The sequence below is a fragment of the Thalassophryne amazonica genome, chromosome 19, assembly GCF_902500255.1.
Source record: "Thalassophryne amazonica chromosome 19, fThaAma1.1, whole genome shotgun sequence".
NCBI lineage: Eukaryota > Metazoa > Chordata > Actinopteri > Batrachoidiformes > Batrachoididae > Thalassophryne > Thalassophryne amazonica.
In genome coordinates, this window is record NC_047121.1 from 9,820,424 (window position 1) to 9,835,593 (window position 15,170).

Sequence of the window (15,170 nt, forward strand, 5' to 3'; positions counted from 1 at the left end):
GTGAATCCCATCAGGAAACACGCTGCAGGAACTTTATGACTCTGTTGAGAATAATTCAAGGTACTGTAATAAAGTTTGTAATTTCATTCAGGTGTAAAAGGTGCTTTCAAGTTGTTGACTTTGAGAAAAAGAAAGCACCTGGTTTCCACTTCAAAACAGTCTGTGACCAACTTCATTCCAGATTTTCAAACTGAAAGTTCTAGATTAGCACCAACAGTTCTGACCATCTAAAGTTGTGCATTACATCATACTAGCTGTACTAGACTGAACACATCTGGGAGATAAACCAAACTGTAGAATGACAAAGGAACCTGAGTGGTCACTCAAATGCTCTCTGCACTTTGAGTGTTTTATGAATAAACATCATGACACTGGTTGTACAGTTATCTCTCTGTACTCTGAGGCAAAAATGAGCTCATCTAATAATTCAGCTACTGTAGAAGGGTGGTCCCCCATTAGCTGTCTGGAAGCCAAGACATTAAGTCATGGACAGTGTAAAACAGTGCCAAATCCAAACATGCACTCTTGACAAGATGCTGCCAGGAGCAGAGTGAAGGGGGAAAAAATATATATCTAAGAATAGGGGTGAGAATCTGACTCAGCGAGGAGAGAACTTTGGTTTGAACTTTAGCAATAAGACCGGTTTGGATGATGTAGGGCTTAAATACAAAGGAGTGCTTGTGCCAAAACAAAAAAAAAGACTTATTAAAATGTCAAAAAAAGTCAATATCCCCATTAAATAGATAACTGATTTTTTTCTGCTGTCTGATTTTGACAGCCAGCAAGATTACAACCCCTGGCAAAAATTATGGAATCACCGGCCTCAGAGGATGTTCATTCAGTTGTTTAATTTTGTAGAAAAAAAGCAGATCACAGACATGACACAAAACTAAAGTCATTTCAAATGGCAACTTTCTGGCTTTAAGAAACACTATAAGAAATCAAGAAAACAAGATTGTGGCAGTCAGTAACGGTTACTTTTTTAGACCAAGCAGAGGAAAAAAATATGGAATCACTCAATTCTGAGGAAAAAATTATGGAATCACCCTGTAAATTTTCATCCCCAAAACTAACACCTGCATCATATCAGATCTGCTTGTTGACATTGACCCTATGTGTCTTTTTGCAAGGAATGTTTTTGCAGTTTTTGCTCTATGGCAAGATGCATTATCATCTTGAAAAATGATTTCATCATCCCCAAACATCCTTTCAATTGTCCAAAATATCAACATAAACTTGTGCATTTATTGATGATGTAATGACAGCCATCTCCCCAGTGCCTTTACCTGACATGCAGCCCCATATCATCAATGACTGTGGAAATTTACATGTTCTCTTCAGGCAGTCATCTTTATAAATCTCATTGGAAAAGCACCAAACAAAAGTTCCAGCATCATCACCTTGCCCAATGCAGATTCGAGATTCATCACTGAATATGACTTTCATTCAGTCATCCACAGTCCACAATTGCTTTTCCTTAGCCCATTGTAACCTTGTTTTTTTCTGTTTAGGTGTTAATGATGCCTTTCGTTTAGCTTTTCTGTATGTAAATCCCATTTCCTTTAGGCGGTTTCTTACAGTTCGGTCACAGACGTTGACTCCAGTTTCCTCCCATTCGTTCCTCATTTGTTTTGTTGTACATTTTTCGATTTTTGAGACATATTGCTTTAAGTTTTCTGTCTTGACGCTTTGATGTCTTCCTTGGTCTACCAGTATGTTTGCCTTTAACAACCTTCCCATGTTGTTTGTATTTGGTCCAGAGTTTAGACACAACTGACTGAACAACCAACATCTTTTGCAACATTGCGTGATGATTTACCCTCTTTTAAGAGTTTGATAATCCTCTCCTTTGTTTCAATTGACATCTCTCGTGTTGGAGCCATGATTCATGTCAGTCCATTTGGTGCAACAGCTCTCCAAGGTGTGTTCACTCCTTTTTGGATGCAGACTACTGATTACTGGTACTACTGACCTCGTAGTACCATATTACCCAATTAGAGCGCTTCGCTCTCAGACTGCGGGCTTACTTGTAGTTCCTAGGGTTTGTAAGAGTAGAATGGGAGGCAGAGCCTTCAGCTTTCAGGCTCCTCTCCTGTGGAACCAGCTCCCAATTCAGATCAGGGAGACAGATACCCTCTCTACTTTTAAGATTAGGCTTAAAACTTTCCTTTTCGCTAAGGCTTATAGTTAGGGCTGGATCGGGTGACCCTGGACCATCCCTTGGTTATGCTGCTTTAGACGTAGATTGTGGGGGGTTTCCCATGATGCACTGTTTCTTTCTCTTTTTGCTCCGTATGCATCACTCTGCATTTAATCATTAGTGATCGATCTCTGCCCCCCTTCACGGCATGTCTTTTCCTGTTTTTTTCCCTCAGCCCCAACCAGTCTCAGCAGAAGACTGCCCCTCCCTGAGCCTGGTTCTGCTGGAGGTTTCTTCCTGTTAAAAGGGAGTTTTTCCTTCCCACTGTTGCCAAGTGCTTGCTCATAGGGGGTCGTTTTGACCGTTGAGGTTTTTCATAATTATTGCATGGCCTTGCCTTACAATATGGAGCGCCTTGGGGCAACTGTTTGTTGTGATTTGGCGCTATATAAGAAAAAAGTTGATTGATTGATTGATTGATTGACTAACAAGCAGATCTGATATAATGCAGGTGTTAGTTTTGGGGATGAAAATTTACAGGGTGATTCCATAATTTTTTCCTCAGAATTGAGTGATTCCATATTTTTTTCCTCTGCTTGGTCTAAAAAAGTAACCGTTACTGACTGCCACAATCTTTTTTTCTTGATTTCTTATAGTGTTTCTTAAAGCCAGAAAGTTGCCATTTGAAATGACTTTAGTTTTGTGTCATGTCTGTGATCTGCTTTTTTTCTACAAAATTAAACAACTGAATGAACATCCTCCGAGGCCGGTGATTCCATAATTTTTGCCAGGGGTTGTATCTCAAACCCAAACTAAAGAACAGGTCACAATGAAACTGCTGGACAGATATGTTTTGAGTCAAGGGATAGATCGCTAAATTTTATTAGAAATCTATGCCTTTGAGCTTTAACCTTTGATCCCCCTTGGTTTCATCCCAATGTTGCCGTCGGTCTTTAGTGCTTGATTGTGATTTCAGGATCCAGATGGGGGGGGGGGGGGGGGGATGTTGCTTTTCTACTTTAAATTTTTGACCAAATACTACAGGATCAAAGCAAATAGCAAATAGGAAGAAAGATGAATTATCAAGAAATAAGATCAAGCTCAAAGATGAGTGATTAGACTCGAAGGCCAGTAATCAGGACTAAAGTACATAATCAAAGCCACCGTTGCCCCATTCTCCATGTGCACCTGGAGTTGTGAAAGGAAGGACAGCCGGTGGAAATCAACATGTGGATCAACTTGAGATCTGCTGTGGTGACCACCCACCAAAGGAAAAATGGGAGCAGCCAAAAGAAAAACAAGTAAGTGGTCCACTCAAGTGGACTAAGGATTGGAATTTGCTTTTCATGCTTTATTTAAATACATGAAAATGTAGGACATTGGTGGAGATATGTCCTCTCTTTCAGTGACAAATATTTGTGGCATCTAGAGAATCCATTTAAAACTTTCTTGAAGCTTTTATTAAACATTACTGTAGCTGTGTGTTCTGATAAAAATAAGAGAAACCCGTCATCAAGTCTGGGAACAGTTCCCTCTTGGGTCCTAGATGGCAACCGCCCATACAGACAACAGGTCCATAGCTACATCTCTAAGATAACCATCCATCAGCCGCCAAGTGAAAACCAGCAAAACTGATGGAATTTGACACTTTGTTGTTTTTTTTTTAATGTGTAGATTTTGAGGCTCAGATTTTGAGCCTCCATATACTTGTGGCGGTGTTTTACTTGCACAGTAGTGACCTATCCCTCCCTTCACTGACAGGTGATGACCACTAGTTCAACGCTGTAATCTTGTTCTAAAAAGAAAGCCGTGTGTGCGTGTGCTGAGGTAAGTCTGACAGCACGTCTGATAGCCATGTGGCACAGAACACCACCACAGCTGCTGTGGCGAATCTACTCTGAGCTTTTAGGAGAACCACTGAAACAATTTCTCCAGATGTCACCACGATGCTGCTCTGAAGTGGCTCATTCATTTCCTGAGTACAGCCAGTAAACAAAAACAGCTGTTAAACTAGCTGCCTCCGACGTGGGCCGTTGCTGTGGGCATTCTTGCCAGAAAAACAAACAATATAGCAATAAACAGATAATAAATGCATTACATTTTGGCCCTATGTTCACGGAGAGCTCCATGAGTTATGTTTGAACATGAACATGTTTATGCAATCTATGGCCTGGGAAGACTCGTAAATGTCAAAAGTGTCGTCCAATTTCCCATAAGTCAAATAGAGAGAAAAAAAAAGAACATTTAATGAAAAGGCCAACTGTACTGTTTTGTCCTCAGAAGCATCCCTGAAGAATTTGTGCATTTTGTGACGTCCAAACACCTAGGAGCCCACTGAAGGGGAGAGCTGAGTTGCACAAAGCCATCAGTGGGTGGATTTACAAATAAATAATACAATCATAAACACACAGCAATCACATAAAAGCACTCAACCTCAAAATGTCCTATGAGTTATGGTATAGTAGACTCCTTTCTGATGGTATCTTTTGGTTTGACTGGTTGGGTATGAATCCGTTTTCCTTCATACCAGATGCTCATTCCCACTGACTGAACTGCTGAGCGTCTCAACTGGCTGTTTGTCATCACACTGTGTGAGAATGTTGGGGTCACAGTGAAGGAATGTGGCCATGTGAACAAAACAAGCAGTCAGCAGGGAACCGATAAAATGTGAGCCAAGACAGAAGTCTGAGAAATGACCGAGCGCACAGTGAAGCCACAGGAGTGAACGTACAGTGAACATACGTACTGCAGTTACTGTGGGCATGGTTCACTTGGTCATCAGGGGGTTTTCAGTACACAGAGACAGAGTGACTTACAGCGGCCATGGAGTTGATGCGATCGATGTAGTAGTCAGGCCAGCTGGTGGCCAGCTTGTTGGGATCTTCTTGCTCCTGTGAAGAGAAACATGCGACAAAAAGCTTAGTCAACTTTACAAATGTTATAATGTAGCTCTGCTAGTTTATTGAAACCAACTTTAGTTTGCTTTTCAGATTCTAATCAAACGGCACTTAGTATTCTACAGTCATGTCACGGTGCTAAACATAATTATAAGGCTAGATTTTAGTTCCATTCTTGGCAGGGCATTTGACAGCCATGTGCATCAGCTGGTTTCCATTCAAAACTTTGCTGGAGTGCTTGATACCCATCCTGAGAACTGGTGCCTAGTTCAGTTTAAAAGCTTGGAACAGATGTTCATCATGCCCAGAAGAACATTCCTGAAGACTTTGGTGATGGCCTGACCTTTCCATGGTACCACCATCAGGTCAAAAATACTCTTTGATCAAGACCTTCTTAAACGACAAGGAATTTCAAAAACTATAATAAGTCCATTGGCTTCTCTCTTGTTTTCACTTGGGGTGGCCACAGCAAATGAGATGTGGAACTGCATGTTGATTTGGCACGTGTCGCATCCTGATGCAACGGGCAGAGGTGGCCTTGAACAAGTGCACTTGAAGTGTGCTTGAACAGAAAAAATGTAGATGAGTAGGTGAACAAATTAGTCCAGCCTAGCCAGCTTGCATAGACAAGAAAAATAAATGCTATTATCTTGTAAGTCACCAAATTAAATCAACATATAATGAGGGCAAAACCTACTGCCTTTGCTGAAATAGGCTCCAGCCCTCTGTGGGCCTTGACTGGAGTAAGCAGGTATAGAAAATGAATGAATGAATAAACAGAAAGAGAAATTAAAACAGGAATTAAACAACAGACAGAATGTGGAACTGGGAATAAAGCCAAAAACTCATCGGTTCTACAAATGACTGATTACTGATGCCTAAATGTGCAACTGATTCAAAATATATACTTTAAAAAGCTTCAATTGCTTTGGTGTTAGAACATTAAAACACAAGTGAATGAATGAGGACTGCACTGTTTTTGAGTTTTATATTTAAAGTCTACAGGGCCTATACATGCAATAGCACACATGTTGTCCCACTATTGGCACACCCAGTGCAAATTTCCTTTCTACCCAAGACGGTAAGTCCTATATACTGGGCTAGTACTTATTCCCAGAGGCCATAAATATGGTCACATGAATGGGACATTGGCCAGTTGCTGATTACTTACCAACAAAGGTTAGTATTTTGTCAATTCACAGTCACAGAGGGGTAGCCTGAGGCGGGCACACCTTGGAACTGAACACCAGCCTATACATTGGGAGTCCATTTCCTACACAAAGGCACTCAAATCTATAAACTGGACCAGGATGAAGACATGGACCAGCCTCAAAGCCCAGCATTAAGGAAGAAGTCCCCATTACCACTGGCTGATATGTTTTCACCTGTGATTAATGAATTTCCCTGTAGAGCTCCTCAAATGTACATGAGGCACATCAATATAGTAATAAGTCACTGGTCAGGATAGATAGCTAGCAACTGAAATCATGACCAAGATATAAGCTAATTATTTGTAATATACAGACTTCAAGTACAATTTTCTGAAAACTATGTCAACTTTGGAGGTGATGGTCTAGTGGTTAAGGTGTTGGGCTTGAGACCAGAAGATCCTGGGTTCAAATCCCCACCTGACTGGAAAATCACTAAGGGCCCTTGGGCAAGGTCTTTAATCCCCTATTGCTCCCGGTGTGTAGTGAGCGCCTTGTATGGCAGCACCCTGACATTGGGGTGAATGTGAGGCATTATTGTAAAGCGCTTTGAGCGTCTGATGCAGATGGAAAAGCGCTATATAAATGCAGTCCATTTACCATTTACTTTGGAACAGTACACGAGTCAAGTAGTGGAACGGTGACTTGCACGCTTTCTCAGCAACAAGCACATTGTAGGTTTGTTTCCACCAAAACCTCAGTTCCTTTCTGAGTGAAGTTTGCATGTTTTCATGTGTTCAAAAATATTCAGTTTGAATATTTTGAAACCAGTTTGAAACCACAAGAGTCAAGGTTGGTCTGGTGCCATCCCCATAAGTACATGGAAACTGAGCACAAGCTTCTCTCTATAATTCAGTGGGTAGTTTTTGAAAATGTGTTTAATGATGCAATAAACTAATATAGTACAATAGTCAAACCCATGTTAGACACTGGTTACGTCTGTTGTCTCTGAGGCCAGCGGCATCATTGTGAAAATTCATACAAGCCATTTCAACTCTGAATATCTGCAGCTAAACTCTGACTGTGGCAACAGGACAGACTATGGACTCTTGGAGGGCATTCTGGCTTGAACAAACAGTCATTACAAACAGCACCGTGGAACTATCAGTGTAAAGTCAGGGGCAGAGAAAGACAAATACCCTACATGGGCATGTCTTTAGACTTTATGACTTGAATGCCACTGCCCTGAATGTCTGTAGTAACGCCGTTAATTTCAGGAGATCACTTGGTAATTAACTGTGTAAGAAGAGCCTACAGTAAAATGCACCCTAATTTTCATAAATAACAGTTTCCACAATCACAAAATGTCCATAACAAATGGATCAGACAGATCTGAAGATGAGTTTATATTTATAAATCCATTTTTCACTGGCTTGTGTGCAATAATGATAAACACCTGAAAAGCTGAAGCGACAACACTTATATGGAGAAGGTCAAGCATGGTCTGTAACCACAACAAACCCTCATGTGAAGATCGTGGATGCCCACATATGTAATCTAGTACGAGGTTTAACAATGCAATACGCCACACTTGTACCATGCTGTGAAAAACAATGCCACTATGCCCGCAATATAACTTTAGCAAACCTTGCTGCTTCCAGAAAAAGTTCCCAGTGTTGTCACAGCCTGTACACGGATGTCACTGGCCCCAATGAAATGCATAAAATACAAAAGTATGTACAATTTCATAATGGCCAGGGACCTTTCTAATATCTTGAAAACTCCACCACATTATAACAAGACCACAGCACAATGATAAAATATCCCGGTTCATCTCAGACATCCTCTTGGACCCTCTAAAGGCTTCCCAGGGTATGGGCAAGCTTTCAAACTGTAACCGCCCGGGATGCACATCTATGAAAGTGAGAATGGGCAACAATTACATTTTAATTACAGACATATTTCAACATTCAAGAGATGAAAAATCTCCAAAAATGTTGCTTATTTTACAGGGTGTATTCAACACTAGTTCATTCTTCCAATTTCAGTCTCCAGCTTTCTACCTGTCTGTTTCTCTGTCTGAGATCAATTTGTCCTGGCCAATCAGAGGAGCGTGATGCTACAAGCAACCATGGCAAAGTGGAATACAGAGGCTGTGTTCCTTGTTCACATCTGGTCCTGTTTATCCTGGGACCGGAGTGATGTTGGAAACGTTGTTGCTGATCCAATAACTGTGCACCTATCCATGAGCTGGAAATACAAATATGTGTCATTCTGTATAAGATAAGAGATATTATAAATTTTTCCTAATTTCTTCAATATATGTCAAAAGTTAAACTGCAGATGCAGGATTTATGAGACAGAAAAAAAAAAATCTGATGGGAGAGCAGGATAATCACGGACATCAGGGATCCAGAGACTGTGTGTTGTTCTTGGAATGTAATTTATTGAGTGCTAATGCCATCATAAACATTGCTGACATTTTAGGGGTTAAGATCACCTTACTACATAAAGCTACTAGTAAAAATCTTAGATGAAGTTGGAGGAGCAAACAGAATGTTCAATAAAAACATGTAAATCAATCAACTGAAAACATCACTGACTATATTACAAAATATAATACATACATAACATGTACAGTGCTAACATAAGGACATGATAATAATACCTTTATATTTCTATTCAACAGCCCCATCCAGACACATAAAACAGTATAAGCTCATTAATTATCTCTGTGTTAATTCCATAATGTGAAAAAAATGTTTCATGCCAACCAGAAGTTTGGGCCTGAAATATGGCTTAAATATTAAAAAATAAGGAAATGCTAAAATACCCTCGGCCGTATGACCGCTGTTTTCTTTATAATTTGAAGTTGCTCAATTGGTGAGTGTGTGTGTGTGTATATATATATATATATATATATATACATACACACAAAAAACACAAGGTGCAAAGAGAAAAGTTGCGGTATTGTACAAGGAAGTCTGGAGTGGCAGAGAAGTACGAGTATGTGAGGGTGATGCAGGATATGTACAAGGACAACATGACAGAGGTGAGATGCGCAGTAGGAATGATAGATGTTTTCATGGTGGAGGTAAAATAACATCAAGGTTCGGCTCCGAGTCCTTTCTTGTTTGCAATGGTGATAGACAAGCTGATGGATGAAATCAGACAGGAGTCTCCATGGACTATGATGTCTGCAGATGACAGTGTGATCTGCAAAGACAGTATGGAGACTGTTGAGATACGCCTGAAGAAATGGAGCTACATTCTGGAGAGAACGAAAATTAATCAGAAGGATTAATGTGTGATTGAGAGGAAGCACAGTAGACTAGCAAGTTTGGAAGGACTAGAGATCAAAAACGTTGGAGAGGGTGATTGAGAATTCAGACAGGGTGGAGAGAGTAAAGACGTGTGGTAGGCATGATTTGTGACAGAAGAGTATCTGGAAGAATGAAAGGGGAACGTTTACAAGATGGTAGTGAGACCAGCTATGCTGTAAGACTAAGAGGCAGTGGCGTTAACAAGACAGGAGGCAGAGATGGAGATGGCAGAGCTAAAGGCGCTGTGATTGTTCTTGGGCTTGATAAGCATGGATGGGATAACATTAACAGGTACAATAGTTTGGAGACAAAGTCAGAGTTGAGATGGAGATGGTTGGACATGTGCAGAGGAGGGACTCAAGGTATATAGGGAGAGAGATGTTATTGATGGAGCCACCAGGCAGGAGAAGGGGGAGGTTTGTGGGTGTGGTGAGGGAGGACATGAAGATGGTTGGTGTGATAGAAGATGATGCAGAGGACAGGGTGGGATGGAGACAGATGATTGGCCAAAAGAAGAAGACAGTCACGGTATTGATACAGTATGCAGGAGATGTCAGGTGTGGTCCTGGAGCACAGACTTGCGTTGAATGTTGCCACATCCTCCACATTACAGAACCATATTGGATCCTAAATGGCAAACATCTCAACCACCGTTTGTTTGACCCAAAGCCAGTCCAATGGAACGTAATGATTTTTTTTTTTAAGAGACATAGTATAAAAGTCATCCAGTTGTCACCTTAGGTTACTGGTTAGTGTCCACATCTCACAACCACACAGCAAGACAGGAAGCAGCAGGAGCCTAAACACACGGACCATCGTTATCCTGAAACCAAGAATCTTCTCATATCAATCAACAGATGTTTTTACGTATAGTAACATTTTTGAAAGGTAAAATGAGAAAGTTCGAATAAGTACAGAGTGGAGACGAAAACAAATAAGTCAGCTCAGACCAGATCAGAGCAGGAATACTGCAGTAGTGTGTTACCGCACTGTTACCACCCACATGTAGTTTGAAGGGGGGTAAATGTTTTTAAAGTAACTGGAGTGCTAATTTGACCACCATCGCCATATGGAAATAAAACATATACTTTATGTGTATGAAAATATTTTAATTTATCATTACGCAAAATATACTGCACATTTGTTTGTACCACCAGAGTATTGTTCCAGGTCAATAGTATGCTCCACTGCAACAATTTAAGATCAAGTATCCAAAGGCTTCAAACCAATCATCTCATTTCAGTAATTACCCATCAACACTACACTGGAGATTTGCCGTGTCTGATGACATTAAGTAAGATTTACAGTCCAAGCTGCAGCAGGAATCCCCCACAGTGTATCAGGTATGTTTCTGTAAGGTGTTCCTCTTGTTACAGCCATCTGCTGAAGGATATATTGTTTCCTCTGTGATCCAAATCGTACCTCAAAACTAGAGTTCAACAATATTTCACTGTGCATTTGGCAGATAATTGTGTTTGCAAAGGCACCTGTTGTAAGAGCAGATGAAGTTACATATTTGAGCTCCTTGCCGTCATACAACAAGCCATCTGAGAGGCTTCAAAGCTCCTCTATGTTTTTCTTGACAATCTATTAATTGAACTTCCCAGACTATAATATTCCTGTGAACATATAGTCGTGACCTTTCACATCAATCAAGGTTTCAGAAGCAACAGCCAGTAGAAAGTTCAAACACTCGGCTGGCCACAGTTAAAACCCAAAATGCTTTGAAGGAACGCCAGGGTTTCTGCTGTTTGTGTGATTTAAATCTTGCTCTCACTCATGGACCTGATGAGCAATAGAATGGAAACCAGTGCTCGGTCATCAATCAATCAATCAATCAATTTTTTTATATAGCGCCAAATCACAACAAACAGTTGCCCCAAGGCGCTTTATATTGTAAGGCAAGGCCATACAATAATTATGTAAAACCCCAACGGTCAAAATGACCCCCTGTGAGCAAGCACTTGGCTACAGTGGGAAGGAAAAACTCCCTTTTAACAGGAAGAAACCTCCAGCAGAACCAGGCTCAGGGAGGGGCAGTCTTCTGCTGGGACTGGTTGGGGCTGAGGGAGAGAACCAGGAAAAAGACATGCTGTGGAGGGGAGCAGAGATCGATCACTAATGATTAAATGCAGAGTGGTGCATACAGAGCAAAAAGAGAAAGAAACAGTGCATCATGGGAACCCCCCAGCAGTCTAAGTCTATAGCAGCATAACTAAGGGATGGTTCAGGGTCACCTGATCCAGCCCTAACTATAAGCTTTAGCAAAAAGGAAAGTTTTAAGCCTAATCTTAAAAGTAGAGAGGGTGTCTGTCTCCCTGATCTGAATTGGGAGCTGGTCATCGCACTATTATACAAAAACAAATGCGCACACTAACATTTTTCGAGAAATAATCATATAAAGCAGATCTGACAGCAATGTGCTTTTGTTTCCGTGTTTTCAGATTAGCCTGTTTTTGGCAGCAAACACAGAACAGCCACATGTTCATTTGTAGGTTTTGGTAGAATCCATGTGCCGGTTCTCAGCGACATGCCAACGTGTTTCGTCTCAAGCTATAGTTTCTCAGCAAATGGAGTGCTTGTTAGGCTCTTTGTACTCCTCTCCCGTGATCTCAGAGGGGCCACAAACATCTCCAGGAAGCATCAAATTTTCCAATACATGACAGTAACGGGGCAGCATGGTGGCTTAGCGTTTAACACTGTTGCCTCACAACATGTAGGTCATGGGTTTGATTCCCACCTGTGACCTCTCTGTGTGGAGTTTGCATGTTCTCCTCATGTTCACATGGGTTCCCCTCCGGGTGCTCTGGCTTCCTCCTGCATCCAAAGACATGCAGGTTAGGTGTACTGGAAACTTGAAATTGTCCGTAAAGTGCGCATACGGGTGTGAATGTGTCGTTTGTCTATATGTGGCCCTGCGACAGACTGGCGTCCTGTCCAGGGTGTACCCCACCTTACGCCCTATGACTGCCTGAATAGGCTCCAGTCCCCCATGATCCTTAATTGTAGTAAGCGAATGAAGATGAGTGAGTGCGTGACAGTAGCGTCAACCAGCATAAAGCTGATTTAAACTGATAATAACCAAAGATTACTTACAAACTCTAATTACAAACAAGTACTATACCTCCTACTGCACACGTACAGACCCTGCGCTGACTTAGCCTGTGAAAATCATAACTTGATATGGATGCACAATCCTGTATAATTCACCAGGTGACAGCATAGTATGTTAAGCTAACCATCACTAACTTGCAGTATAGACAAAAAGTTTTGTCACCTTTCACACCCCAAAGTTTTGTCTTTTTTTGATCACAGACTCCAAAGCAATGTTCAGAACAAAGGTATTACAATGGTTTCAAAATGTTTCAAAGCAGCGTTTTTAGTTAGCCATCATTAATTTGTAGCTCCAACACAATGATTTAGCATCATCACCAGCCTCATGTCCGAGTCATTCTCTAATTCAAGTTTCCCCATCTTTAATTTAGTTGACTGTTCTGTTGTGTATTTTGGCCTGTATTTGCTCATGTGTTGGGGATCATGTTTGTCTCAGTTGCTGCATTGCTGGGGGGGAGGGTACAGTGATTAGAGCACAACACCCAAAGCACCAGTTACTGAATATTCTAAAAACACATCATGCTTTGCAAAACCAATTTTAGAGAATAATATCTCTGGTATATTCAACAAATCAAAATCAAATCAATTTTATTTATATAGCGCCAAATCACAACAAACAGTTGCCCCAAGGCGCTTTATATTGCAAGGCAAAGCCATACAATAATTACAGAAAAACCCCAACTGTCAAAACAACCCCCTGTGAGCAAGCACTTGGCGACAGTGGGAAGGAAAAACTCCCTTTTAACAGGAAGAAACCTCCAGCAGAACCAAGCTCTGGGAGGGGCAGTCTTCTGCTGGGACTGGTTGGGGCTGAGGGAGAGAACCAGGAAAAAGACATGCTGTGGAGGGAGCAGAGATCAATCACTAATGATTTAAATGCAGAGTGGTGCATACAGAGCAAAAAGAGAAAGAAACACTCAGTGCATCATGGGAACCCCCCAGCAGTCTAAGTCTATAGAAGCATAACTAAGGGATGGTTCAGGGTCACCTGATCCAACCCTAACTATAAGCTTTAGCAAAAAGGAAAGTTTTAAGCCTAAACTTAAAAGTAGAGAGGGTGTCTGTCTCCCTGATCTGAATTGGGAGCTGGTTCCACAGGAGAGGAGCCTGAAAGCTGAAGGCTCTGCCTCCCATTCTACTCTTACAAACCCTAGGAACTACAAGTAAGCCTGCAGTCTGAGAGCGAAGCGCTCTATTGGGGTGATATGGTACTATGAGGTCCCTAAGATAAGATGGGACCTGATTATTCAAAACCTTATAAGTAAGAAGAAGAATTTTAAATTCTATTCTAGAATTAACAGGAAGCCAATGAAGAGAGGCCAATATGGGTGAGATATGCTCTCTCCTTCTAGTCCCTGTCAGTACTCTAGCTGCAGCATTTTGAATTAACTGAAGGCTTTTCAGGGAACTTTTAGGACAACCTGATAATAATGAATTACAATAGTCCCAGCCTAGGAAATAAATGCATGAATTAGTTTTTCAGCATCACTCTGAGACAACACATTTCTAATTTTAGAGATATTGCGCAAATGCAAAAAAGCAGTCCTACATATACATATACAACACATGACAATTCCAAGTGATGCTGAGGAAAACCACAAAGTCATGAATGGGGCTTTGCTTACACTGCACACATACGAGGTCTGTTAGAAAACTATCTGACCTTTTTTATTTTTTTTAAAAACTATATGGATTGAATCATGTGCGCTTGCATCAGCCAAGCTTGAACCTTCGTGCGTATGTGTGAGTTTTTTCAAACCTGTCGGTTTGCGTCATTCGCCTGTGGGCAGGCTTTGAGTGAGCACTGGTCCACCTGCCTCGTCGGATTTTCATTGTCAGGGAAATGGCTGAGCGATTGGAGCAGCGCGGAATCAAATTTTTCCAGAAACTGTGAGAGACAGCCAGGTGGAAACCATTCGGAAGATTTCAGACGGCTTTCGGTGAGGTACTCTGGGCGTCACACAGATTAAGGAGCATACAACCGGATTAAAGACGGCCCACAGTGGCGGAGGGCGCGCCGCGCTCCAAGCGGCCATCGACAGGATGAAACGACCAGATCATTTCCAAAGTGAAGGCTGTGTTGATCCGGGACGTCGTCTGACTACCAGAGAAATTGCAGAAGAGTTGGACATCAGCACTTTTGCGGCACATTCCACTGTACAGGATATTTTGTAATGAAAGAGTGCGGCGAAGGAATTTGCGCGTCGGGACGGAGCCGCAATGGCGCCAACAAAAAGCACGTCCTTCTTGGAAGGTCTCACAGGACAAGTTGTGACATTCCCAGCTGTTACACAATTCTCCGATACTCACTCGACTGAAAAGCCACCGAAAGCCGTCCTGAATCTTCCGAATGGTTTCCACCTGGCTGCTCTCACAGTTTCTGGAAAATTTGATTCAGCGCTGCTCCAATCGCTCAGCCATTTCCCTGACAATGAAAATCCGACGAGGGGGGTGGACCAGTGCTCACTCAAAGCCTGCCCACAGGCGAATGACGCAACCGACAGGCGTGAAAAAACTCACAGGAGAGGAGCCTGAAAGCTGAAGGCTC

At 41.7% G+C, this 15,170-nt stretch overlaps 1 protein-coding gene across 3 annotated transcripts in view; it reads right to left on the reverse strand.

The window, feature by feature from the left end:
* Positions 1 to 15,170, reverse strand: part of daam2 (dishevelled associated activator of morphogenesis 2) — a 290,269-nt gene that overhangs the window by 107,635 nt on the left and 167,464 nt on the right. For all 3 annotated transcript variants that reach the window (XM_034160095.1, XM_034160092.1, XM_034160093.1), the window contains one exon: positions 4,957 to 5,031. In XM_034160095.1, coding sequence (XP_034015986.1) covers positions 4,957 to 5,031 — 75 coding nt within the window. The remainder of the gene's footprint in view (positions 1 to 4,956; positions 5,032 to 15,170) is intronic.